At 67.3% G+C, this 25,323-nt stretch overlaps 2 protein-coding genes across 5 annotated transcripts; both read left to right on the top strand.

The window, feature by feature from the left end:
* Window positions 1-5,001: 5,001 nt before the first annotated feature.
* Window positions 5,002-17,069, top strand: HM13 (histocompatibility minor 13). Of its 4 annotated transcripts, none has more exons than XM_066978253.1 (13): window positions 5,002-5,211; window positions 6,399-6,497; window positions 7,753-7,835; window positions 8,684-8,772; window positions 9,392-9,477; window positions 9,617-9,742; window positions 11,414-11,471; window positions 11,766-11,849; window positions 12,146-12,182; window positions 13,212-13,314; window positions 14,023-14,204; window positions 16,019-16,212; window positions 16,680-17,069. In XM_066978253.1, the coding sequence occupies exons 1-12, from the start codon at window positions 5,038-5,040 to the stop codon at window positions 16,167-16,169; spliced, it is 1,272 nt and encodes a 423-aa protein (XP_066834354.1). In that variant the 5' UTR covers window positions 5,002-5,037; the 3' UTR covers window positions 16,170-16,212; window positions 16,680-17,069. The 4 variants fall into 4 exon arrangements, with proteins under 4 accessions (XP_066834354.1, XP_066834356.1, XP_066834355.1 ...); XM_066978255.1 differs by having other exon boundaries at window positions 5,003-5,211; window positions 14,023-14,108; XM_066978254.1 differs by lacking the exon at window positions 16,019-16,212 and having other exon boundaries at window positions 5,003-5,211.
* Window positions 17,070-21,864: 4,795 nt separating this feature from the next.
* Window positions 21,865-22,813, top strand: ID1 (inhibitor of DNA binding 1). Its single transcript, XM_066978438.1, has 2 exons — window positions 21,865-22,267; window positions 22,534-22,813. The coding sequence occupies exons 1-2, from the start codon at window positions 21,947-21,949 to the stop codon at window positions 22,573-22,575; spliced, it is 363 nt and encodes a 120-aa protein (XP_066834539.1). The 5' UTR covers window positions 21,865-21,946; the 3' UTR covers window positions 22,576-22,813.
* Window positions 22,814-25,323: the final 2,510 nt, after the last annotated feature.

The following is a 25,323-nucleotide window of genomic DNA, read 5'->3' as shown; positions in this document are numbered from 1 at the left end:
GCGGCCCCCAGCTGGGCCCCCACCTGGGCCAGGTACTGCCAGGGCTCGGCAGCTCCAGCCCCTCCAGCAAGAACTCTCGGGGCTGCCACCTCCCTGCCGGCCGGCCCAGCGCCATCGGTCCCAGTGCCACCCATCCCTGCATGGCCGCTGTCCCCGGTGCCACCTCCCCCAGCCCCAGCTGCTCCCCGGTGCCGTTTGTCCCTGCGCCATGCCCCCGGTGCCACCCCGGAGAGCCGTCCGTCCCGTCAGCGCACGCCACTCTGCTCGCTGCCTCCCCGTGCCGGGGGACCCCGGTGGCTGGTGGCCGGCACGTGGCCGCGGTGGGACCAGGTCCTGTGCCGGTCCCCAGCCCCTGGGGCACACGGGGTGCCCGGTGGCCTGACCACCAGCCCTCTTGCTCATCTCCCGCTTCTCCAGGGTCTGGATGCTGCCGGGGATGTTTTAGGATCAAGGGCCCGCACCCAAAGCGTTTTCCCCCCGCCCAGGTGCCCCCATCTGCTGCCACCACGGGGCCGGGGCCGGAGCAGCCTCCCCGGCACAGGGCGAGTTAAAGGCTGGCTCGAGCGTGCCGCAGCGCATCTTCTCATGGGGAGCTGCCAAGAAAAGCACAAGGGAGGAGGGCGGCCGCTTCCCCGTGCACCACGGGGCCAGGTCCTGCCCTTGGTCCCCGCAGGATGGCTGGGAAGTCCCTCCTGCTTTCCCAGCCCGAGCCGCTCGCGCAGGAAAGCCCCACGGCCGCTGCGTGGGGAGCAGCCCCTCAGCCAGGTCCCTGCCTCCGTGCCGAGACCCCAGCCCCGAGCCAAGCGCTCGCAGCCCCGGCACCAGACCGAGGGCATCCAGCGGGGAGCTGAGGCGTCCGCAGCAAAAGCTCGCAACCTCAGGGCTGCTTTGGAGCGGGGCCGTAAAGGTCTTTTGAAGGTTTTTTTGATAAAAGGCTCAGCAGTGGAATACACCAGAGCGTTAGCATTTCTGCTGCTATTTTGGGTTCTGGTCTAACAACGTGCTGGAAGGACAGGAGCAGCTCCCGGCCCTGCAGCCTTCGGTTCGGGCTCTCCCTGGGCTCAGAGGCTGCCCCCGTTAACCTCAGCCCTGCCCAGAGCCAGCACCAAGCTCGCAGCCCATCTGATATCACAAGCAGAGATTTTCCTGCAAAGAGGGGCTTGCAGAGGCCTCCTGGGCACAGGGCACAGCACCTTCCCTGCCTCCTCTCAGGGTATCCCCAAGGAGGCATCCCCAGAGTCTGGTGCAAAAGGAGCAGAATTTGACACCTTCCCTCCCTGCCCTCCCGCACCAGCGCCCGGGGCCGTGCCCGGCTGGGTGGGATCTCACGGGATGCTCAAAGAGTCTTCAACAACAGGGACACGTCCGAGCAGCAGGGGCACGTTACTGCGTCCCGGGGTGACAGGGATCAGAAGCGGAGATGCTGCCTGTGCTCCTTGACAGAAACCGGATTCGAAGGAGAGACGTGAGGGGGTTCCTGCAGAGGGCTCCAGGTAGCAGCGGGAGCTGTCCCCGAAGCATGCAGCGCCCAGAGAGACACCAGGGCGTGCGGGGAGTGATTTAGGGGACGAGTAGGCACCTGTAGGCATCGGTGAGGGGCTGGTACGGGGGCTTCTGGCTTTGCTGCGGCCACCTGGGGACTGCCTCCCGTGCCGTGCCACAGGGTGGGACGTAGCGGGGCGCACTGTCCCTGTGGCTGCGTGCTGCTGACCCCGGTGCTCGTCCTTCTCCTTGTGGGAGCATCGGTGACACCGAGAGGACAGCACCCCGGGCAGGAGGCCAGCCCCGGAGCAAGGCACATCAGTGCTCCCCAGAGGCCTTTTCACCTCCCCGCTGCCTGAAATACGAAACTATGAATCACCCCAGGTCCTGAAATAGATTTTTTTTTTTTTTAAGAGAAAAATATGTTTTAAAAAAATGTTAAAGCGTGCCTTGTCTCCCTGCTGTGCTCCCTTCCCCTGCCCGCGGCTCGGCTCCAAGCCAGTCCCCGGGCTGGCGGAGGCGTTGGCCAAGGGGGGGCCATGCCTGCACCAGCCCTGCTGGGGACCCCTTGCTGCCACCCCAGGGGAGACCTGGGGAGCAGGCAGGAAGGTGGGGACATGGTGGGACCCCAGCGGCGGCACAAGGACACGTCGCGGGTTCAGGTTGATTTCACCACGTAAAAACATGCAACTGTCAGAAACGGCTGAGTTTACAGAATTCACAGGCTGCGGGAAGGGTGAAACCCGCCGCACACAGCCCGGAGCTGCTGCTTTGCGCTGGGTAAAGCCCCGTTTCCCACAGTGACTCACTATGAGAGACCTCCTCCTGCTGAAAGGCAGGGGCAGCACCGCGTAACCTTCGTGTTTTAGCCTTTGCTGCCGAGCAGCCTCTCCTGCCAGATGGAAAGGACACGTGCAGGCAAACCCATCTGTACCGGGCCTGGGCACCAGCCTCTTCTCCCACCCCGAGCAGCCCCACGACCCACGGAGCGAGCCAGGGGCCTCGGTGATGGGCACAGGCACCACGATGGACCACAGGCCATGGCCGTCAGCTCCCACAGTCCCGTACGGGGCGAAGGAGACGCGGTGGCACAGCACCGCCGTGGGGGCACCAAGTTGGAGGAGGCTCGGTGACACGGCTGGGCTGCCGGCAGCTTGGGGGGGGGGGAAGGAATATTCACAAGGACCACGCGTTTCAGCCGATTTTCCAGCAGAGCCCTGGCCCCCCTCCAGCAGCGCGGAAAGTTTGCTTTTTCATTTACGAGGCATTTTTACAGAAGGGCTGTTTGCTGAGTGCAGGTGGGCTGGGACTGGACAGGGGACGGCACAAGAGGGCAGAAGCACAGTCCCTCGCAGGGGACGCGCTCTGCGGGAAGCACGAAGCACAACAGACCTGGGGCTGGACGAGAAGCCCGAGCCCCGGACCTGAGCCACACGTGGTAGGGACTGCAGAGCTGCTCGGCTCTGTCCCGTGTCCCGTCCCCCTCTCTCTCCTTTCAAAAAAATGCTGTCCATACTTAGGCAGCCACCGCTGCTCTCCCCTTCCCAGGCGAAATGTCAGCACAGATCCTCAGCGGCGGGGTAAACAACGCCCGGCTGACACAGCGCAGCGTCCGAGCACCAGCAGGCGCGTGCCATCCATCAGCGGGATCCGCCTCGCGCCGTGGGTCCTGCGGCCCCAGAACCGCCACGGAATCGCGGACCGTCTGCTCCAAGGGACCCACGGGGATGGCCGAGTCCGACCCCTTCATCCCGACGGCCTCGGGAGGGCACCGGCATCGCCCGGGATCCCGCAGACCCCGCACACGCAGCGTCCAACCCACCCCGTGCCCCTCATCTTCCTCCCCGTCCCTGCACCCCGCAGAGGCTGCGATGGCCTCGTCTGCCCCCCAGCGAGGAGGTAAATGGAGGTATCTGGAGGTAAACTCGGAGGGAAATTTGGAAGTACTTGGAGGTACATTTGAAGGCATTCGGAAGTGTATTCGGAGGAAAATCTGGAAGTATTTGGAGGTACATTTGAAGGTATTTGGAGGTGTATTTGGAGGTATTTGGAGATAAATTTGGAGGTGTATTTGGAGGTGTATTGGAGGTAAATTTGAAGGTATTTTGAGGTACATTTGGAGGTGTATTTGGAGGTCCATCTGGAGATGTATTTGGAGGTATATTTGGAGATGTATTGGAGGTATATTTGGAGAAAAATTTGGAGGTAATTTTGGAGATGTATTCGAGGTAAGGTTGGAGGTCCATTTGGAGGTGTATTCGGAGGTACATTTGGAGGTAAAATGGACGTATTTGGAGGTAAATTTGGAGGTTTATTAGAGGCAAGTTTGGAGGTCCATTTGGAGTTATTTGGAGGTATTTGGAGGTCCATTTGGAGATGTATTTGGAGGGATATTTGGAGATGTATTGGAGGTACATTTAGAGATAAATTTGGTGGTAAATTTGGAGGTGTATTTGGAGGCATTTGGAGGTAAATTTGGAAGTATTTGGAGGTACATTTGAAGGTATTTGGAGGTGTATTTGGAGGTGTATTGGAAGTAAATTCGGAGGTATTTTGAGGTACACTCTGAGGTATTTGGAGATGTATTGGAGGTACATTTGGAGATAAATTTGGAGGTAAATTTCGAGGTGTATTCGAGGTAAGTTTGGAGACCCATTTGGAGGTGTATTTGGAGATACATTGGAGGTATTTGGAGGTAAATTTGAAGGTTTATTAGAGGTAAGTTTGGAGGTCCGTTTGGAGTTATGTGGAGGTCCATTTGGAGATGTATTTGGAGTTATATTTGGAGATGTATTGAAGGTGCATTTGGAGAAAAAATTGGAGGTAAATTTGGAGGTGTATTCAAGGTATATTTGGTGCATTTGAGGTATATTCGAGGTGTATTTGGAGGTCCGTTTAGAGGTGTATTTTGAAGTACATTTGGAGGTAAAATGGAGGTATTTGGAGGTAAATTTGGAGGTCTATTAGAGGCAAGTTTGGAGGTCCGTTTGGAGTTATTTGGAGGTATTTGGAGGTCGATTTGGAGATGTATTTGGAGGGATATTTGGAGATGTATTGAAGGTACATTTGGAGATAAATTTGGAGGTGTATTCGAGGTAAGTTTGGAGGTCCATTTGGAGTTATTTGGAGGTATTTGGAGGTCCGTTTGGAAATGTCTTTGGAGGTATATTTGGAAATGTATTGGAGGTACATTTGGAGAAAAATTTGGAGGTAAATTTGGAGATGTATTCGAGGTATATTTGGTGTATTTGAGGTATAGTTGGTGTATTTGCGGTGTATTTTGAGGTACATTTGGAGGTAAAATGGAGGTATTTGGAGGTAAATTTGGAGGTTTATTAGAGGCAAGTTTGGAGGTCCGCTTGGAGCTATCTGGAAGCGTACTGGGGGTGTATTGGAGGTCCATTCGGAGGCACTCGGCGCTGTAACGGCGTTAAAAATGGCGGGCGGGGAGGGGGCGGCCCCCGGGCTCCTAGCAACGCGCGGCGGGTTGCCGGGCCCGTGACGCGCGCGGCGCGTGACGCACTTCCGGCCGCTACGGGGACGTGTCGGGGCGCCATGGAGGAGGCGGCGGCGCAGAACGGCAGCGCCGGGCCCGGGGCCTCCTCCCCCCCCGCCCGGCCGCCCGCCACCCCCGAGGGCATGGCGCTGGCCTACGGCAGCCTCGTCCTCATGGCGCTGCTGCCCATCTTCTTCGGGGCGCTGCGCTCCGTCAGCTGCGCCAAGAGCAAGGTAGCCGCGGGCCTACCGGCAACGGCCCCGGCAACGGCCCCGCACCGGGGGGGGCACCGGGGAGGCACCGGGGAGGGGGAGGCAGGCCCCGGGGATGGCCTTGCCACGGTTCCTCGCGGCCCGCTGGGGCCGTGCCCTGCGAGGGGTTCGGGGACGGCACCGGGGAGCTGCCCCCGGTGCCTCCCCGCGGTGCCCCCCCCGGTGCCCCGGTTCCCCCCCGGTGCCCCGGGCCGCAGCTGGGGCTGGCAGCGCAGCGCCTCAGGGAGGGGGCTGCTTCCCCAGCCAGACTTCTTGCTGTTATTTGTCTCTGCTGCTGTGCCCCGGGGCTCCCGGCAGTGCCCCCGGAGCTCCCAGAAGCCCAGTGACCGGGGCCGGGCCCCGGGGCCGTGAGCGGGGCCACCCCGCGGTCCTCTGCGGGTCTCCCTTCCCAGCAGCTGTGCCCTCGCCGAGGTGCCTCTGTGGAGCCGCTTTGCAGAAGGGCTCCTGCGGCTGGGCGCCCCGACCGGCGCTGCCTGCGGGTGTTTGCCCCCAGGGAGCACGGAGCGGGGCTGGGGGCAGAGCGGCCGCGGCCCCCGGTCCTTCCGGGGGGGACGGGAGGTGCCAGCAGGAGGGGACGGTTGTCCCGGTGAGCGCTGCGGGCCTCCCTTGGGAAAGGGCTTAAAAGGGGGCTGGCGGAGCTGCGCGGAGCTGTTTCAGAAGGTGAAACGTGTTGTGAATGTGGGGCTGCTGAGCACCGGGAGCGTCCCAGGAGTGAGGTGAGGACCCAGAGGCTGACCGGAGGGCAGCGGCGTCGGGAGCGCGGTTGCCATATGGCGTGCGCAGATGGGGGAGGCTGACGGAGACGGGCAGGCACGAGCCGTGAGGTGCCCGGCTCTGCTCTGGGCAGAAAAGGGACAAACACGGTGCAGGAGGCAGGGCTGCTCCCTTTCCAAGAGGAAAAGCGCAGGGGGTCGGAGCAGCCCCAGGCAGGACAGATGCAGGCAGGTTTGCTTTTCCCGTCCTGGGCTCTGCCTGCGACACAGCCCCACCTCTGGGGACAACGGGGGGCCAGCTGCTGCACTTCTTCCCCCCCTGAAGCCACCGCGGTGCTGCCACCGAGCCCTGCAGGGCCCTTGTTGGGTCTGCCGGGTACAAAGCCAGAGCAGAGGTCACCGTAACCCGCTCAGGTCCTCTCCTTCCCTCCCCAGAACTCCTCGGAGATGCCGGAGACCATCACCAGCCGAGACGCTGCTCGATTTCCCATTGTTGCCAGTTGCACCCTTCTGGGGCTCTACCTCTTCTTTAAAGTGAGTACGCCCCAGGAACGGGGCTGCTGTGCGTTTTGGTGCTGGGTTCCCCGGTGCTGGGACAGAAGGCACCCGGCGTCACCAAGCAGGGGACGTGCGTTCTCCCCGAGCCGTGCAGCCTTTGGGTAGTTTGGGGCCACGGAGAGGCACCTCGCCCTGCTCCTGGCCCGCTGCTCGGGAGGTGGCCTTTAATGCGCAGAGCTGGGAATATTTGAATTTACAGCCTTATCTCCGCTGATAGCGGGCACCGTACGGCAGCCAGCCCAGGTGGCTTCCGGCCTGCCTGAGCCTCTGCGGGCTGGCGGCCGCAGCGGGCAGCTCCGTGCCTGAGTGTGCGCGGGTCTGTGCCACGGGGAAGGGCCGCGTGGAGGTCACCGAGGCTGCGTGGGGACCAGTCCTGCGGCGGCCAGCAGGGTGGGCAGGATTCGGCCTCCCCAGCGGTGCGCCCTGCTCCCCTGGCAGCTGAGTTCTGCCCCGGGGCTGCCGGTGGGGTAACGGGGTTGCAGCTCCTCCTTCAGGCTAACGGTAGGAAAGCCCTGAAGGAGCAAATCTGCCAAGGCTCTGCTGGAGGGGGCAGTAGGGCAGCCCCCCACATCTGCCAGCCCCCCTCTTTAGGCGCCAGGAAAGAGCTTGGGAACGTGCAGTGTGCCCCCGCGGTCTGTGGTGTTCCCTTTCAGTACGTGCGCTGTGCCCTAAGCTCTGCTGCCCCAGCATCCTGCCTCCCAGGAGAGCACGAGGGCCCACGGCTCTCCGGAGGCGGCAGCGCGCTTCTCCAGGGCTGCGGCGAGCTCTGAATCACGGGGTGGGATTGAACCGAAGGGCAGCTGGTGCGTGTTGGGGGGCAGGAGCTCTAATAACACCCCACAAAATCAGGGCGGGGAGTGCTCGGATGCTGCCGGCGTGGGGCAGGAGGAGGTGGCGCTGCCCCGAGAGCGGCGTTGCTGCCTCGCTCCCTGCTCCGGCCGCTCCGCGGGGACCCGGCGGGGAAGCTGTGCCCTCCTTTCTGCGGCGCAGGAGTTATTTTTTGAGCTGAGCAGCTCACAGGTGTGCCACGGCTCGCAGGGCTGCTCTGCAAGCAGGCAGCTATTTCCAACGCGTTTTATGTCAGCGGGGCGAGAATTTGGGTTATTGCAGCTCTCCTTCCCGTCCCTGTGGAGCGCCACCACGGCGGCTGTCGGTCACGGAGCGAGGCGCTTCCCGGCGGTATCAGCGAGGGGCACACAGCGGTGACCCCCCCATGGTTTTCCTCTTGCAGATATTCTCTCAAGAGTACATCAACCTCCTGCTGTCCATGTATTTCTTCGTGCTGGGGATCCTCGCCCTGTCCCACACCATCAGGTAGGGAGGGGAGCTGAGCGGCGTCGGCGGCGGGGTGCTGAGCTGATCGCACGGCAGCGTGAAGCACCGTCGCCGCGTGGCAGAGCCGAACCCCAGCTCCTGCAGCGTTTTCCCTCGGCGGATCTGGAGGGGAGGCGGGACTGGAGCGTGTGCTGTGAGCCCGTCCTGCTGCAGGTGGCCGCCAGCACCACACCCCAAGGAGCTGCTCCGGCCTGGCACCGTCCTCAGTGCCTCGAGGAGGGCGGAGCTCCCCGGCACCACTGTTCCCTTGCTGCAGCAGCGGGCACGGGCAGCTGGAGCTCGCCCTAACGTCCTCAACACCTCGCACCGGTGGTTGGTGCGAGGTGCCGAAAGCTCGGGCCGTTTCAGTAACTGAAAAGGAAAACTGGTTTCCTGTTTCCTGAGCTCCGGGGCGCTGGGGAGCAGATGCTTTCCCTAGAGCAGCGCTGCCGTTCCGCCTGGCTCCGGCCCTGCTCCCAGCTCGGTCTCACAGAGCCGTGTCCTGGTGGCCCGGCCAGTTCTGGGTGCCCAGAGGGTTTTTTGGGGGGTGCAGTGCAGGTGCTGGCATCAAGGCTGGGTTCTCCCTTCTCATACAAGGCACTTTGTGCCAGTTGCCCTAGGGCTTTTTGGGGTCTGTCACGTGCCAGTGGATCCTCCCCTGGGGGAGGACGAGCTCCCAGGCTTGGTGACAAGCTGGGGTTCGTTCCAGTCCCTGGCATGGCAAATCCTGGGATTTCCCTGCCCTGTGAGGGGAGCGATGTTCGTGTGGAGGCGCTGGGCAGTGCCTCGTGTGGGGTTTCTGTAGAACTGCCCTTCTCTGCAGCTTTTTTTTTTTCTCTTTTTCCCAGCCCCATGATGAACAGATTCTTCCCTGCAAACTTCCCCAATAAACAGTACCAGCTCCTCTTCACCCAGGGCTCCGGGGAGAGCAAGGAAGGTATGTTAGCCTGCCAGTCCTTCCAGGTTCGTGAACGTCTTCTCCCTTCGCTGTTCTGTTCCTCGTTTACCCGTTTTGACTTTCAGCCCTCCCGAACAACCTTCCCAGAACCTGCCTCTTGCTCCTTGCCCTGCTTCTGTAGCCAGCGCACGCGCTGCCAGCTCTGCACAGTGCGTTGTCTTACCCCGGCACTCTCCCTGCTTGTTGCCCCTGCCTGTCAGGGAATTCCCAAACCCAGAGCGTCACGGAGCGGGGCTCGTGGCTGGTATTAAATGCCTTCCCTTGTAACGATACCACCAAGAGTTAACTGGGTGCAGGAGGAGGGAGCAGCTCTGCCCCTCCTTGCCCTAGGAGAGAGCCTGAATCCAATTTCCTTGTTGACAGAAGGCTCGCAGATGCTGTCCCTGTGGCGGGGTCTGGCTGAAGGAGAAGGCCTGGCTCGCAGTGCAGGCTGCTCGCGTGTCGTTTGGCTGCGGGCACGGCCGTTCGCACGGGAGGATTCCCCTTTCTGGGGGCACGAGCGCCGTGCTCCGTGGTGCTGCCCCGCCGTGAACTCGCCCTGCGCGGGAAGGGAAGCTGCCGGGCCTGCCCCGCGTCTCACTTCTCTGTTTTGTTGCAGAAATAGTGAATTACGAGTTCGACACCAAGGACCTCGTATGTCTGGCCCTGAGCAGCGTTGTCGGGGTCTGGTACCTGCTGAGGAAGGTGAGCGAGCCGCAGCTCTGCTGGGGGGGGGGCAGGGACTGGGCTAGGTCAGACCGGGGCCCCCTTCCCTCACCGGGCGCCTGCGGCGTGGCTCTGCACGTGCTGCGGAACCCACCTCTCCCTTTTGTGTCCTCCTCAGCACTGGATTGCCAACAATCTCTTCGGGCTGGCGTTTTCCCTCAACGGGGTGGAGCTGCTGCACTTGAACAACGTCAGCACCGGCTGCATCTTGCTCGGGGGCCTCTTCATCTACGACGTCTTCTGGGTAAACGGGAGCGCTCCCCAGGGCGGACGCGAGTTGCAGCCGTTGGCGGAAGGCATGTGCGTGGCCTCGTGCCTCTTCGGAGGCAGCGCGCTGGCTGAACACACGCTCGCAGTCAGGATTTCCACTTCCTCAGCCCAGAGGGGTGCGGCGGGGACGAGGACGGAATCAAACGGAGGCAGAACGTGGCGCAGCAAATGGCTGCGTTTTTTAATCTCTGGCTCAGGGCGCTCGGGGCTGGCGGGGATCTCGTCGGGGAGCCTGGCTGTTGTAGGCTCCCCGTGTGTCGAGCACATCCCGTCCTGGTGACCTGCCTTCCTAGGAGCTGCCCGGTGCCTGGCTGGGGGCTGAGGCTGTTCCGGGCCATGCCTGATCCTGCTTGTGTCGGTGCCTCAGCTCCGTCATCGGCTGGCTTCCTTAGCGTCCTCCTGTTCTGCACCGAGAACCAAATGCTGGAGTGCCTCCAGGCGCTGTCCCTCAGCTAGCGCAGCTCTCCAGTGCCTTTATTCCGAGGTTTTCCTTATCTTTGTACAATGGCTCTGGTTCCTTTTTCCTGAGTCCTATGTAATGTCTGTATTCCTCAGTCTTTCCTGCCTGCCTCCACCTTCTCAATTACCATTTCAGAGTATCTTAGAGCTTGTGTAGCTTGAGGTGTGTCCAGCGGCGCTGCAGATGCCTGAGGGATCCTGCCCTGTTTAAGCCTGGCTGCTGTGTCTTTGTATTTGGCCAGGGCTCCCTGTCTCATAGATCTCAGCTGTGGTTTTTTGTCCGTGTGCCACCTCCTCCAGTGCTCCTGGCGGGAGAGCAGCAAGCCTTCAGACCTCACGTGCGCAGTGCCTTGCGTTGTGTGTGGGGTGTGAGCGTCCCCACAGAGCTTTGCAGGACGCAGCCCCTCGCTATTTGGTGTTCTGCTGCTGCCCGGCCAGGTCGGCTTCCCCTGCAGGTCGCTCATCCCCACGCGGAGCGTCTCCCTGCAGGGACCAGGCACTTGGCTCTTAGCATGGATTTAATCACAGAGAGATCCAAGGAGGATTTCAGAAAGGAGGTGGAATTGCTTGGCGCACCGATGGTACCGTTCCCCCCGTGTGGTCCTGGGGAGAAATTGTACCGGGTTCTTTTACCTGGTGCCAGCACGGAGTGCTGGGGCTCCGTGGCAAAGGCCAGAGCTTGCTGCACCGTGTGAGAGCTGAGCTGACGCCCAGTTGCTTGCTTTAAGGATTTTCTTAACGAAGGAGCTGAGAGCTGTAGGCACTAACCAGCGTGTGGCTTATCTGCCTTCTGCTGGGCAGCCAGGACCGGAGGCTTGGAGCTGGAAAGGAACAGAGGGGGGGGGGGTTGACCTCCGTGTTTGCAGTCCGTCCCCAGAGGTGCAGGTGTTTAGAGCTGGTAGCGCAATACGCAGATGGCCTTGGAGCAAACGTCACCGTCTGACAACTGCTCCGTCCCTGGCGCTTTAGGCTGCCTGGGACCCGCAGGCAGCTCCCTGCACCCGTTCGGACTTTGTACCGGTGGCTCACCGGGGCTGAAGGCAGCCTGGTCAGTGCTCCAGGGGTTCTCCGAGCACCGCTGGGCTCCCCTGCCCGCGGCCTCTGGGTGCTGCTGGGGGGGGGAAACGCTGCGGCGTGCGTGTCCCCGTGCAGCCGTCGTCACCCGCACTGCTCTGCTTGCCCCTAGGTCTTTGGCACCAACGTGATGGTGACGGTTGCCAAATCGTTCGAGGCTCCGATAAAACGTGAGTAGATGCTCCCGTGCTCCCCACAACAGGGGTGCAGTTGCAGCTGCTTTAAAAAAAAAAAAAAAAGGTGTGGATTTGTGGGTGGTGGAGCGGGCAGTGGCTTGGGTCCTGGGAGCTGCGGCTGAGACCTGTGCAGGGGGCTGGCCCCAAATCCCTCGGGTTTCCCACTCCGGTGCCCGGGGCTGGCCCAGGAAGGAGCAGGAGGGGGCCTGGGATGGGGCTGGGGTCCCATTTCACCAGGCACCGTGGTGCTGAGCTCTGCTCCCCCTCACTGCCTCTCTCTCCTTGCAGTGGTTTTCCCTCAGGACCTGCTGGAGAAGGGTCTGGAGGCCGACAACTTCGCCATGCTGGGTCTGGGAGACATTGTCATTCCAGGTGAGGACACAAGGGGGAGGATGTCACCGGGACCGCGTCTGAGGCAGCCCTGGGGTGCCAGGCAGGGGGCTCACGCCCCGTGCTGTGCTTCTGGCCCTGCCGGAGCCCTGCAGCCTCGCACCGGGGCTGGGAGCTGCGTGGGCTGGGTGCCAGAGCCCCGCGGGTCTCCCGCCGGGGCCGGTGCCGGGCCGGTGCCGTCCCGGTGCCACGAGAGGGCACTGTGAGCCCAGGCACGGCCGCGGGTGGCTGGAGGCTCTGCCTTCCCCTGCCTCCATCCTCTCTCCTTCTCCCTGCAGGGATCTTCATCGCCTTGCTGCTGCGCTTTGACATCAGGTGAGGGGGGTGGTGGGGAAGGGTCCTCCACGGGCTGGGACTTGCAGCGTGCTCCAGTTGTTGTAGGGGAAAAGGGGAAGGGGAAGCCAGGAGCTCGGCTGTGTGCTCGCATCGGGGGCTTGGGGTGGGGATGCGGGAGAGCAGCTGGAAGAAGAAACTTCTGGAAGAGCGGAGATGAGCAGGGCTGGGTGTGGGGGTAAGTCCTGAGCTCCTGAGTGTTGCTCGGGGGAGCAATGTGGGGAGAGGGGGCAGCAGCAGCGAATGGCCTCGCAGGCTCGCTGACCCCAAGGAGCAGGGATCGCGCTGCTGCGGCGGGGAAGGGGAAGCGGAGACAGCGTGAGACAGGGCTGGGGTGCTGGCACCTGGGGGCGCTGCTCGCAGGGAGGCCGAGGGAGGCCCGGCAGCGCGTCCGCCTCCGGGCGGCCGTCGGTCGGGGCAGGCAGCTCCTTCCCACGTGGGGCTGCACCTGCTGCCAGGGCGCAGCTCCCAGCAGTTGCCCCACGCCAGCGGTCTCTGGCTTGGGAGCTGCTGGGAACGGGCCGCCTCCTGCAGCTGCGGCGGCGCGGCCCCGCTCCTGTCGCTGTTGCACAGCCCCTCCGCTCCGTGCCAGCGCTTCCAGGTGTTTCCACCCACATCCTGCCTGCACCTGCTGGGAATCCCAGCTCCTGCCGCCTGCCCCGCGATCAAACACCACGTGCAGTGAGCAGGCAGCCGGGGGAGGACAGCGGGGAGGGGGAATCCTCTCCCCGGGTCCCAGCACTGACTCCTGCACCCCACAGCCGCCCAGCGGCGGGATCTGACGGCCCCTTCCCCACCTGACGTGGGTGTAACCCCATCCAGCCCTGTGCTGTGCCCGTGGGGCTGGTGCTGTGCTGGTGGCGGCGTCCGTGCAGGCCTTGAGCGCGGGCAGAGCTCTGCTCCCTGCACCCCGACCTGGTGGGAGATGTCCCAGGTAGCTGCGCCAGCTCCCTTTCAGCCGCTGGCATCCCCGTGCCCCGAGCTAAGCTTGCTCTGCCCCCTTCCCTACAGCCTGAAGAAGAACACGCACACGTATTTCTACACCAGCTTCGTGGCCTACATCTTCGGGCTGGGCCTGACCATATTCATCATGCACATCTTCAAGCACGCCCAGGTGAGCCCTGCCCCGCTGCCCCGCAGAGGCACGCAGCCGGACGCGCCAGCCTGGCCGCGAGTGTCCCGAGCACGCCGGGAAAAAAGCAGCTGCGTTCCCTTGGCTTCGCTTTCCCAGCGCCTGCCTGTGCCTCGCCCTCCCCCAAAGCCCTGTGGGCCTGGCTGGAGCTGAGCCCTTCCCCGGGGGAGGCTGCTTCGGGCCGCGAGCAGCACCTCAGCACCCGAGGAGCGCAGCAGGGGGGCTCCGGGAGCACGCTGCGGGCGCCGTCGCTGCTCTGTGGGGGGGTGTTCACGGCCCGCAGTGGGAAAGAGGTGCCCGGATGCTCCTGGGGCCCGAGGAGGTGCCCAGGGAAACGCTGAGCCGTGGGCAAGCACGGCTACCTCGCAGGCAGCTCCTCGCAGGCAGCCTGGCTCACGGGTGGTGGTCGGGTGCTGTCCGGGACCCCAGTGCTCGCCTCCAGCGGCGCCACATCCCCACCACGAGCCTGGAGGGTTGCACCCCTCTGCCAGGCAGCCTGCATGCCGCTTTGGGACCTGGTGGCGGGGGTTTTGTTCCTGCTGCAGCTGCAGCTTGGCTCTCGGAGCGGCTTTCTGTGGCTTTCGCCCCTCTGTGCGCTGCCGCGATGTGGTGGGCGCAGGGGGGACGGGGCCGTGCCCTCCCGAGGGGCGATCTGGGCTCGGGTTTAACTGTTGTTTTTCTCGCTGGCAGCCTGCTCTGCTCTACCTGGTCCCCGCGTGCATCGGATTCCCGCTGCTTGTGGCCTTGGCAAAGGGAGAAGTAACCGAAATGTTCAGGTGGGCCTCGGCGGGGCTCGGAGCTGTTGCGCCCGCGGCGCTGGAGCGCACGAAGCATGCAGATGTTCCCACGGCCGGGCACAGCTGGAGGGACAGGTTCATCTGGGCATGCCCTGGGTGTGCGTGCGCGCGCGTGCGGAGGCGGAGGGAGTGGGCCCGTGCTTGTACACGCCGGCCCTGGCTCCCGCCACCTCCTGGGAGCGTCGGTGCCGTACCGACAGGCAGGGCAGCATCTGGGATCGCTGCACGCCCGGGTGACGAGCTCTTCCCGTGCGCTGGCAGGCAGGGGAGGGTGGGACCGCGCACCTGGTGCGGAGATACTTGGTCATTGTGTCCCAGCGCCCGTGGGTGGGGGAGGATGGAATTGGAGCCAGCTGCGGGAGCAGCCGGGGCTGGTTCGAGCACATCCCGGCTTCCCCGCTGGGGTAGAGGGAGAAGGTTTGCAGCTGTCTCCCCCGGGACTGCAGATGTGGGAAAAAGGGGGCTGGAAAAGGGAGGCTTTGCTGTGCTCCAGCCCTTCTCACCCTGCCGTGCTCCGGGCATTGCCCGCTGGCAGTCAAAAGGCTTTTCCTGCCGGGCTGTCCCCTCCTGCTCCAGGCAGAGCACAGCCCCGGGCTGCCGGGCGGCTGTTTGGTCACTGATCGCGGCTGGGGCCACCTGAAGCAGAGCAGGGAAGGGGAGCATCTGTGGAAGGGAGCATCCGTCCGGGGCTGCTGGGCTTCCCGGGGCTGCTCAGCTCGAGCCCCCAGCCTGCCTGGAGGAAAACCGGCGCCTGAGCCACGTGCGGGCAGCGGGGAGCGGGGTTTGCCCTGGCCTCCTCCCCTCCCCTGGGAGGCGCAGCTCTGCGTCTTCCCACCGGGCTGCGGCTCCCCAGCCCTTGCAGCACCTGCCCCTGCTTTGATGTCGGCTTCTGACGATTGCCGCTGCAGGCACCGAGTGTCCTGGGCTCGTCCTTCCTGTGCACCTGGGATCCCGCAGCCGCTCTCCCCTGCGCCGTGACTCAGCCGCAGCGGCGCCTCCCTGCTCCTGCCCCACCAAGCGCACGGGGTGGGGGGGGGGGGGGGAGACGAGCTGCGGGTCCGGCCCTGGGTCAGCAATCCCACCCCCCCGGGGAGCCTGGCAGCCGGCTCTAGGGAAAAACGCCCCCAGGGTGCTGCCTGCTGCTGGTAGCTGAGCTCTGCTAGAGCGAACGGCGGGGCTGGTGGGCTGCGGGGGGGGCCCTCAGCGAGCCTGGGGCTTGCCTTGAAATGGCTCCAGGTGCTGTCGGAGGAAGCAGGACGTGGCAGGGCTCCTGCCTGCAGGCCGGAGTCCCTCACTGCAAGGAATTTCCCCCCCCCCCCCCGGTGTAGCTCCCCTACACCTCTGCAGCGCTTCCCCTCCTCTCCCGGTCGCTCCCTGGGCTCGCTGCCGAGTGCAGGGCCCTGCGCACGCGGGGGGTTTCGGTCTGCGGGCAGCCTGGTGCTGCAGCCCGGGGACGGGGGGCTGGTGGAGCAGAGCCGGCTGCCCTCGGGTCCGTGGCTTGCAGCCTCCCGGGGCTGTAACCTCAGCTCCGAGCTGCTCCAAAGCCTTCGGCTGCCGGGAGTGGGAAACCCTCTCTGCTGCTCCCACCTGCCGCGGCCCTCCTGTCCTCCAGCTGCACCAAAGACTCTCTGTTCCCCCGGGGCCTCCAGCCGGCTGCCTCCTCGTGCCCCCGGGGCCTGCCTTCTCCCTGGGTCTCAGCCCTCGCCCCCCTGCCCTGCGGCACAGCCCCGGGGCCGGCGGAGGAGCGGGCTGCCTGCGCAGGGTGCTGGGGTTGCAGCTGCCTCACTTGGAAACTCTTCTGCTTTTTCTTTCTCTCTCTCTGTCTTTCTCCCCCCCTCCCTTCTGCCCTGTCCTTCCCCCTTTCCCTTCCTGCTTCCTGTCTCCTGCAGCTATGAGTCCTCTGCTGAAATCTTGCCGCACACGCCGCGACTTACCCACTTCCCCACCGTGTCCGGCTCGCCGGCCAGCCTTGCTGATTCCATGCAGCAGAAATTGTCCTGCCCCCGCCGACGCCGGCAGCAAAGCCCCAGTGCCATGTAGCAATCGCGCACGGTGCCCTTTCTTTGTCTGTCCCTCTGGCCAGGTAGGGGCTCATCCCGGCTCTCCCCTTTCCCCGAGCAGCAGCAGCAGCCTTCGCCTCGCTGCTGTGGGCTGGCTTCTCCTCCTCTGGGGGGGACTGGAGGGGGCGAGGAGCTGACGTCTCTGCTCTTTGTGCTCCCACATTTCCTCCGTTAGGGCCCGGGGCAGTGCTGTGGGGGTTTCGCAGCCAGAGCAGCGGGGCCCTGGGGGTGTTGCTGCTGATTTTCCTGCAGCCTCCCCCCCTCGCAAATCAGTGCTCAGCCCCACATGGGGAGCCCAGCGCTGTCTGGGGGGCCCAGCAGCGCTTTTGGGAACGAGGGTCGGTATGGAGGGACGGGCTCCCAGGCGCAGACCTGGCCTAGCCCCCCGTGCCAGGCCGTCCCGGTGCTCCAGGCCGGTCTCAGCGCCTGCTTGTCCCCAGAGCAGGGCTCACCCCTGCTAACTGCGCCCCTCCTCTCCCTCTGTCCCCAGCTACGAGGAGAGCTCTACCCCCAAGGAGGCGCCGGGGGCCTCCAAAGAGGAGCCGACAGCAGCCGACAAGAAGGAGAAGTGACCTTGCCCGTGGGCCAGGCCCGGCGCTGCTGGGCTGGGGCCTTTCCAGACCTCCCTCAAGTGACAGACGACGAAACAATTGTGCCAGAGCATCGTGTTGTGTGTGTCGGAGCAGCCGCCCCGGTGGGGCATCGATGTACGCTGCGTGTCCACCCCCTCCCGCCGGCCCCCCGGGGCCGTGCAGCCGCGCTCCCCTTTTCGCTTTGGCTCCTGCGTGGGCGCAAAGCGGGCGGGCGGCGAACCACAGGCCGGTTTTTAAATTTTGTATTGTGCATTTGCTTTCTCTCATATTAAACCATCTCAAAGGAAGGAGGGGTCGGGCAGTGCCGGGGGGTTATCGGGGCTGCTCGAGCCTGGCGCGTGAGCCGCGGGTGGGTGTCCCGGCCCTTCCAGCAGCTTTTTCCCCCCCCTTGGGGTCTGGGATCCTTGTGTCTGCACCCAAGTGACCGTCCCCTTCCCCTCCTGCCACGCTCTGCCTTGCCCAGGCCCAGCCCCAGCCTGGCCTCGGTGCTGCAGCGCCCAGATTTAGGGCCGTGGCCGCTGCACCCGGGTCTGGGGCCGGGGTGCTGCGGGCAGGGGCAGCCCCAGCACCCTTCCTGGTTCCTGCTGGGGCCGTCTGCCGCGTGCCTCGGGGCACCGGCAGTGTCCTCCCTGCCCGCCTCGGGGCAGGCGCGCAGAGGATCCCGCATCCCTCGGGCCGTGCCCGCTGCCAGAATAAATAGAAAGTGTTTGCTGGCTTGGCAGCCCCTCCACAAAAGCCGTATTGAGCTATTATTCCCCGCGTCGGCTGCGAGCACTAAAAGTGGCGCCTCGCGTTCTGCCATCTAATGACCCTTCGCAGTCTCCTACAGATGTTTTCTATGACTTACAGCTCCTTTTCCAACAGCCCCGTCCGCAAAAACAAGAGGGGCCACTTTAATTCCAATTAAATACCTCCAGCTAAGCAAACAGTGCGCAGCAGGGCCTGGGCACGGTGCGGCCGCCAGGCCCGGCCCACAGAGTCGCTGAGTCTAGACTCCAGATGTGATTCCACCGGGCTCCGGTGCCCCGTGGAAAATGCCACGGGCCGTGCCGCGGGGCGCAGCGCCCTGCCCCGAGGCTGCGGGTCCGGCACCGCGTCCCGCCGGGCTCCGCGTCCTCCCGAGCTTCGGCTGGGGGCGGCCACGGGGGGGGGGGTCTCACACCTATCCCTGCTCAGCCTCCAGCGTGCCGGGGCGGTGGGGTGCAGGCGGTACCCCAGCTGTGCCCCTCGCATCGCCCGCTGCCGCCTCGCTCCCCGCTCCTGCCCGCGGAGCTCAGGGCAGCGGGAGCGTGGCGGCGAGCTGGGAGCTTTCCAAGGGCCCGCGGCGGCGCCACGGGGAGCGGAAGGCACGGAGAGGGGAGAGCGGGGTCACCCCGGCCCTGCCCGGCCGATAAGCGGGGCAGAGCCCGGAGGAAGGAAGCGCTCGGGCCCTGCAAGGAGCTGGGAGCGGAGCCAGCGCCTGGGCGGCCCCCGGGGCTCGCCTGCCCCTGCTGCACCTGGGTCCTGCAGCGCGGCTCCGCTCTGTCTGCGCCACCTTCCCCCTGCCGCGGGGTCCCCTCCGGCTCGCGGGGGACACACAAAAAAAACCACCCCGGCTCCAGCGTGAGCCCTCCGTGCACGGGGCTGGGGGACGGCTCCATCCCCGCTGCCCCAGTTGTGGGGTTTGGGGTGATCCCCCCCCCCCCCAAGCAGTGCCTGCGGCACCGCAGAGAACCACGCAGGCACCCCGGGCACCTTCCCCTCGTGCCGGGGGCTGCAGCTCAGCCCCACAGCCCCGGTAGGGTGGGCTGCGGGCGCACGGGGAGCACCCGTGGGTGCAAACGCTGAGCGTGGGGTGGGAAGTGCTGGTGCCTGGGGGGGGCACGTGGGGACTGCTGGTCCCCGGGGCCCTGCAGAGCCTCCCCACAAGGGATGGGTGCTGGGGGCAGCACCCCGCTGCTGCTGCCCTGTCCCCCCGGTGCCATGCCCCAGCCCGGCTGGCAGCACCTGGAGCCAGGGACGCCCGGCCACGGTGGGGGGGGAGGGCGCCGATGAGAGCTGGGGTCCCACGGAGCGCCGGCGCCCGGCCGTCGGCTGCGAGCAGGGAGAGGAAGCAGGCGAGAGCAGCCCCATCCCCGGCCTGCCGGCGAGGAGGGGCAGGAAGCTGGAATAAATCCCAGGAAGGGCCGCCTGGCTCCAGCTGGTCTGGGCTGCAGCGGATGGAGCCGGGAACGGGAAGGGAGAAGGCGGGAGGGGAACGCGCGGGGGCTTTCTCAGGCCTCGGCCCTGCTCCAGCTGTGCAACGGGCGCTGGTGGCCCCCCAGGCAGCGCTGGGGCTCCTAACAGGCACAGGGATGGCTGGGCTGGAGGCAATGCACAAGGCTGAGTCGGCAAAATCTGGGGGGGGCCCGTTCGGGTGGGGGGCACCCGGCCTGCACCCTGGCGTCTGCAGGTCCACGGGCTCCCCTCCTGCGCTCGGCCACGCGTCCGCATCTGGCCCCGTGCTGCTGGGCCGCGGGGTCCTGCTGAGCCCATCCCATTGCTGCTGCTTTTGGGGGCTGCAAAGCCCATCCTGAGCCCACCCCAAATGCCCGTAGCATCAGTGCCCACTGGGCAGCCCGGCTCTGAGTGGCAGAGCCATGCACGCAGGGCAGCCCCGCTCTGTCCCCATCGTCCCCACGGCACAGGCAGCCCCCTCGGCGGCCCGGTGCAGCCGTGCCCTGTGTGGTCCCTCCAGTGCAGGGGGTGGGGGGGAACGGCCAGGGGCTTTGATGTGCTCGGCTGCTGGGCAACCCCTGCTCTGCGCAAAGCAGCCGCGCTCCCGGCCGGGCTGCGCCCCGCCAGCGCCATATGGCCGAGGCCGCTGTTACCGCGCCGCGCTCCCCGTTCCCAGAATTGAGATGGAAATGAAGCCATCCGTCTTGCGGGCCGACACCGGCACCCGGCTATGGCCAGGGCAGCGTCACTGGGCCACGCCGGCAGCTCCAGCACCCCAACGTGCCAAGGAGGGAGGGGGGGTCCCACAACCTGGGGCACCCCGCGGGACCAGCGGGGGGAAACCCGTCCCTGTCCCCACGCCACCCGGGGTGCTCGGGTCTGGCTCGTCCCGGCCGCGGCGCATTGTTGGCGGTGCAGCTAGCGGGCGCCCGGCCGGCCGGCGGCACTGAAAGGCATTCCTGCGCACAATGTCCCCGGCCTCCCCGCCGCGGCCGGGCCGCCACCGCCAGATGGGGGCTAATTAGCGGCTTTGAGAGCCGCGGTGGGAACCGGGCAGCACCAGGCCCTCCGCGGGGCCCTGAATGGAGGGGGCGACCCCAGCGCCGTGCCCACCCTGGGAACCGCTCGGGGATGAAGGGGCAGAGGGACAGAGGGAGGGACAGAGGGACGGATGTGCTCACAAAGCCAGAGGGATGGAGGGACCGAGGGGTGGGAGGACGGAGGGATGCAGCTGTCCCTGGCAGGGCAGAGCCCAGAGGTGTTGGGTTAAAGCCCGTCCACGTGCAGCGGGCTCCAGGGTTGCCCCCACCCTGCAGAGGAAGATGAGGAGAGGCCTTCGGCTCACTCCACGCCTGGGGAGAGGCTGCAGCTCTGCGCAGAGCCAGCTGCAGGCATGGGGGGGGTCTGGCCCCCGACCCATCGCTGCCACGAGGCCGGGGGAGCACGGCCTGGTGCACCCACACCGGGCACAGCCGCGGTGTGCCTGTGTCCAGCCCCGCTTCTGCAGCCGCTGTGTGCACGCGCGCACCGCCCCTGTGTGCACCCGGGTTTGTGCACGTCTGCGCGTCTACGGGGCTGTGCACGTGTGCGTTTCCTTGTGCACGCCTGTGCGTGTGCATGCATGCATGGACGTGTGCGTGCCCCCGTGCGTGCCCCCGTGCGTGCCCCCGTGCCCGTGGCCGTGCTACACCCACACGCACACTCACAGACGTCCCTGAGCATGCGGGTGGCCGAGGAGGCTGCAGCTGGCCTCAGAAGGCCGCTCGCGGCCGCTCTGCTCCTGCCGCCGGGGCCCTGCCCGCAGCTGCGGGTCGGGTCCTGCCCAAGGCCCCCACCGAGCCGCGGCTGCGCCTCCCTGCAGGTGCGGGGACCCGGTAACGATCATTACCGCTAATTAGCGCTCGGATCGGAAGCCCTTCAGGGCAGGGCCTGGTTTGGTTTCGGCTCGAGTCTGCACGGAGGCTGCAGCTGCCCAGGCGGGACCTGCCCGTCCCCGTCCCCGTCCCCGTCCCCGTCCCCGTCCCCGTCCCCGTCCCCGTCCCCGTCCCCGTCCCCATCCCGCAGCCGGGACCCCCCCGGGGCCGCAGCCGCGCAGCTCCGCGCACACCGGGGGGGGCCGGGGGGGGCGGCCCGAGGGTGCCGCTCACCGGGCCCTGGCGAGCAGGGCCGGGGCTGCGGGGTCCCCGCGGGGTGTCCCCGTGTCCCCGTGGGGTGCCGGTGCCCCGTGGCCGTGCCCCGGTGGCCGCAGGTGCCCCCCCCCCGCCCCGCCCCGCCCCCGTCGCCATGGGCACCGCCCGCGAGGCGCCGCGCTGACAGCGCGCGGGGTTTTATGAATGGGTGACGTCACGGCCCTGGCGTCTAACGGTCTGAGCCGCCGGGGAGGCGGGGGGGGGGGGGGGCAGCGGGGGGCGGCAGCGGGGCCGGGGGGCGCGGGGGGCCTGGGAGGGCTGGGGGGGGGGAGTGAGGGGCGAGCTGGGCTGCGGAGGCTGCAGGGCCCTGGGGGGCAACGGGGGCGGCTGGGCTGCGAGAGCCCGGCGGTGGAGGGACCCCGAGGGGTGCGGGGAGCCCGGGGGGCTGCGGGGAGCCGGGGGGCTGCGGGGATCCCGGGGGGCTGCGGGGAACCCCATTTGCGGGTCCGCGGCGGGACGGACGCCCCCGCACCCCGCCAGCCCCCGCACCCCGCCAGCCCCCGCACCCCGCCAGCCCCCTCCCCGTACCCCAAGCCTCCCCCCCGCTCTCTCCCCCGCGGCCCCTTTAAGGCTCTGCCCTTCGGGGCGCATGAATGGGGCGGGCGCCGCCGGCCCCGCCCCCGCGGCGTCGCCATTGGCCGCCGCTCGCCCCGCGGCCCCGCCCCCCGTCGGCGGCGCTCTATAATTGGCGCGGCGCGGCTCGGCGGGGCGCAGCGCTCCCACGGCCGCCCGCAGGGTCCTAACGCCGCCCGCCGCGCTCCGCTCCGCCGCCCCTCGCCATGAAGGTCGCCGCCGTCGCCCCGTCGCCGCTGCCCGCCGGTCCCGGCGGGGCGCTGAAGGCGGTGCGGCCCGGGGAGGCCGCCCGCTGCGGGCCGGGGCCGGGCCCGGGGGCGATCGCGGCGGAGCAGGCGGCGGCCGCGCTGCTGTACGACATGAAGGGCTGCTACTCGCGGCTGCGGGCGCTGGTGCCCACCCTGCCGCGGCACCGGCGGGTCTCCAAGGTGGAGCTGCTGCAGCATGTCATCGACTACATCTGGGACCTGCAGCTCGCGCTGCAGCCCGGGCCCCCCCGGCCCCCCGCCGCCGCCGAGCCCCCCGAGGTGAGTGCGGCGCCGGGGCTGCTCCGAGCCCTGCCCGGCCCCGGGCTGCACCGGGCCCCCCGCGCCCCTTCCTCGGCGGCCCCGGGCCCTTCTCCCCCTTCTCCCCCCGGGCCCTTCTCCCCCCCCCCGGGCTGGGGCCCGGCCGCCCCCCTCCGCTGCCCCCTTCCCTGGGCGGCCCCCCCCACCGTCACCCCCGTGTCCCGTCCCCGGTCCCCGCCGCGGCCCCCGAGCAGCACTGACCGCCCGCTTCGTTCCCCTTCCCGCAGGCTCCGTGCATGCCCGCTGCCGACCGCATCCTGTGCCGCTGAGACCTCCACGGACCTGCCGGGACCCCCAGCGCCGCGCCCCGGATGGGACCCCCGGGCACGGATGGGGCCCGCAGCTGCGGGGCTGCGGCCAGGGCCCCCCCCCAGGGCCCGGCGGCTGCGGCTCGTAACCTTCTCAGATTGCTGAGAGCATTCCCTGTATTGTATATTACAATGATGCCGGAGAATATTGTTCTACAATAGCTGGAGTTTTGTTATTAAACAAGCCCTGATTACCAGGCACGCGTCTTCTTCGTGGCTGCATTGCACGGGGCTTTGGGGGGGGGGGGTGGATCCCCCTGGCGTGCCCCCCCAGCCTGGGCACGCAGCAGGAGTCCTGTGGGAGCCTGTGCTGGGCTGGGGGGGGTGCGGTGAGGGAGCGCTGGGGCTGGCCCGGCCCCTGTGCTGGTGGTACTGGGGTGCTGTGGGGCAGAGGCTGTGTGTGTGTGACCCCCCCGGATGGGGCAGTGCGCACTGAGCCCCGGGGGGGGGGGGCACAGCTGGGTGCGGACATGCCCTGGCATCTCCCTGTGCTTCCCCTCTGGTCCTGGGGGCTCCGGGGGGGGGTCTCCTCACACCCCCTGTAGGGCACTGGGGGGCTCAGGGGGCAGGGATGGGGCTGGTTGGGGTTCCCTGCAGTGAGCTGATGTGGTGGGGGGGGCTCAGGTAACACGTCCCCGTCCCAGCACCCTGCCCACGGGGCTGCTCCTGGAGCCGGTGGCTGCGCCCTTGCTGCCCCCCAGCAGGCACCGGGGGGGCACAGCCTGCTCCAGCTCCCCTGGCTCCAGCGTGGTCTGAGGCTGAGAGCGGACCCCAGGGCAGGCACGGGGGGGGGCAGCTGCTTCCCACCTGGTTCCCCCCGGTGCTGGGAGGTGTCTCCACGAGTGGGTGCCAAGGGGGGGGGGGGACGGGGCCGGGCGTGGGGCTCCGTGCCTGGTTGGGGGGTGCAGGGGCAAGCTGCAGCCCCGGCCACCGCAGAGGCAGCTCTGGGGCCTGCCCTCGCCCCACTTCCCCGCAGGGCTGCCCGTGGCCTCCCGTAACTCGCACACGGCCACCGGCCAGGCGCTGCTGCGGCTGGGCAGGGGACACGGTGTGGGACAGCCCCCCCCCCCCCCCCCCCCCCCGTGGGCAGCCCTGCGGGACGGTCCCCCCGTGGGCTGCCCGGAGCAGCAGCGCCTGCGGGCCCCGGGGTGCCGGTGCCGGCCCTGGGGACACGGCGCAGCCCGCAGCAGAAGGAAGTTGCAGGGCCGGGGTTGTGCAAGGCCGCAGCTGTGGGTGCCCCGCGGCCGGGGAGGCACCCAGGAGGCTGCCCCGTGACTCAGGAGCCCTCCTCGGAGCCACCGTGCCCGGCCCTTCCCGCGGGGCCGAGGGGACAAAGCGGGGTCTGGGGGCTCTGCCCGCACCCCCCCAGGCCAGCACGCCTCCGAGGCCTCCTGCCACGGCCCCCCCCGGGTGCTGCGTGCCCGGGGACGGGGGTGGCAGAGGGTCGGGGTCTGCCCGGGCTGGGGGCTCCCGGCCGAGGTGGGAGCCGTGGGGGTCCCGCAGGGTTCCCCTCCCGGGGGGCGTCTGCACGGTGCCAGCGGGCACGGCACGGGCACGGCTCCGCCTGTGCTCGCCGCTCCCGTCCGGACCGGTCCCCCCCCAGCCGGGTACATGGGGCACGGCCCGGCTCAGCCCCCCCCCCGGCCCTGTCCCGGCTGGGGCAGCAGCAGGGACACACCGGGGGGGCGCCGGGGGCTCCGGACCCCTGTGGATGAACCCATCCATCGGCCCGGCGCCCCCCCCCCCGTCATCCCCTGGCTCCCCTCCAGCACCCCACCGGGACCCCCCCCCAGCACCCACGGACCCCTCCATCGCCGCCCCAGCCCCGCCAGGCTCCGTCCCAGCCGCGGGAGCGCGGCGCTGCCGTGGCCGTGCCGCTGGGTCCCCCTCCCGGTGTCCGCCCGCACTGCACGGCCCGGCCCGGCCTCACGGGGGGGGTCCGGGGGCTGGAAGGGGCAGCGGGGCCGTGCCGGGCTCCTGCGGAGCAGCCGCAGCCGTGCCGGGCTTGGGCTGGGCCGCTGGGGGATGCGGGGCCTGGGGATGGAGCCACGGGGAGCTGGGCTCCGTGCGTGGCACCCTGGGGAGCAGGGCTCCGTGCGTGGCACCCTGGGGAGCAGGGCTCTGTGTGTGGCACCCTGGGGAGCTGGGCTCTGTGTGGGACACCCCAGGGAGCAGGGATCCCTGCATGGCACCCTGGGGAGCAGGGCTCTGTGTGGGACACCCCGGGGTGCAGGGCTCTGTGCGTGGCACCCAGGGGAGCAGGGCTTTGTGTGTGGCACCCAGGGGAGCAGGGCTTTGTGTGTGGCACCCTGGGGAGCAGGGCTGTGTGTGTGGCACCCTGGGGAGCAGGGCTCCCCTGGGGAGCAGGGCTCCCTGCGTGGCAGGGGAGCACCGTGGCACCCTCCCGCTGGCCCCTGGGGAGCATCTCTGCTCCCACCCCAGCTCAGTGCCCCCGGGGAGCAGGGCTCGCCACGTGGCACCGCTGCCCTCCATGCCAGGGGTCCGTGTATGGAGGCTGTGGCAGGAGCCTGGCACCTCTGGGGACGGTCGGAGAGCAGAGGATGGGGCCGGTGGGGCTGGGCTGAGCTCTGCCACGTGCCGGCGTGCCGGATGCGGCCGTGCCAGCATCTGCGGGAAAGCCCCGGGGAAGGCCGGGTCCCTGCAGGCACCCGCGCCCCAACAGGTCCCTGGGTGCTGCGGCGGGGACCT

This window comes from Anser cygnoides, chromosome 16 (genome assembly GCF_040182565.1).
Source record: "Anser cygnoides isolate HZ-2024a breed goose chromosome 16, Taihu_goose_T2T_genome, whole genome shotgun sequence".
Classification (NCBI taxonomy): Eukaryota; Metazoa; Chordata; class Aves; order Anseriformes; family Anatidae; genus Anser; species Anser cygnoides.
The sequence above is the reverse complement of the archived record's forward strand: the minus strand, read 5'-3'. Positions and strand labels throughout refer to the sequence as shown.

What these genes read in the sequence shown, in the direction of transcription:
- ID1 (XM_066978438.1), top strand. Translation starts at nt 21,947, where the DNA reads ATGAAGGTCGCCGCCGTCGCCCCGTCGCCGCTGCCCGCCGGTCCCGGC. An exon ending in CCGCCGCCGAGCCCCCCGAG is followed by an intron (nt 22,268 to 22,533) that starts GTGAGTGCGGCG and finishes CCCTTCCCGCAG; the next exon opens with GCTCCGTGCATGCCCGCTGC.
- HM13 (XM_066978253.1), top strand. Translation starts at nt 5,038, where the DNA reads ATGGAGGAGGCGGCGGCGCAGAACGGCAGCGCCGGGCCCGGGGCCTCC. An exon ending in TCAGCTGCGCCAAGAGCAAG is followed by an intron (nt 5,212 to 6,398) that starts GTAGCCGCGGGC and finishes TTCCCTCCCCAG; the next exon opens with AACTCCTCGGAGATGCCGGA. An exon ending in GGCTCTACCTCTTCTTTAAA is followed by an intron (nt 6,498 to 7,752) that starts GTGAGTACGCCC and finishes TTCCTCTTGCAG; the next exon opens with ATATTCTCTCAAGAGTACAT.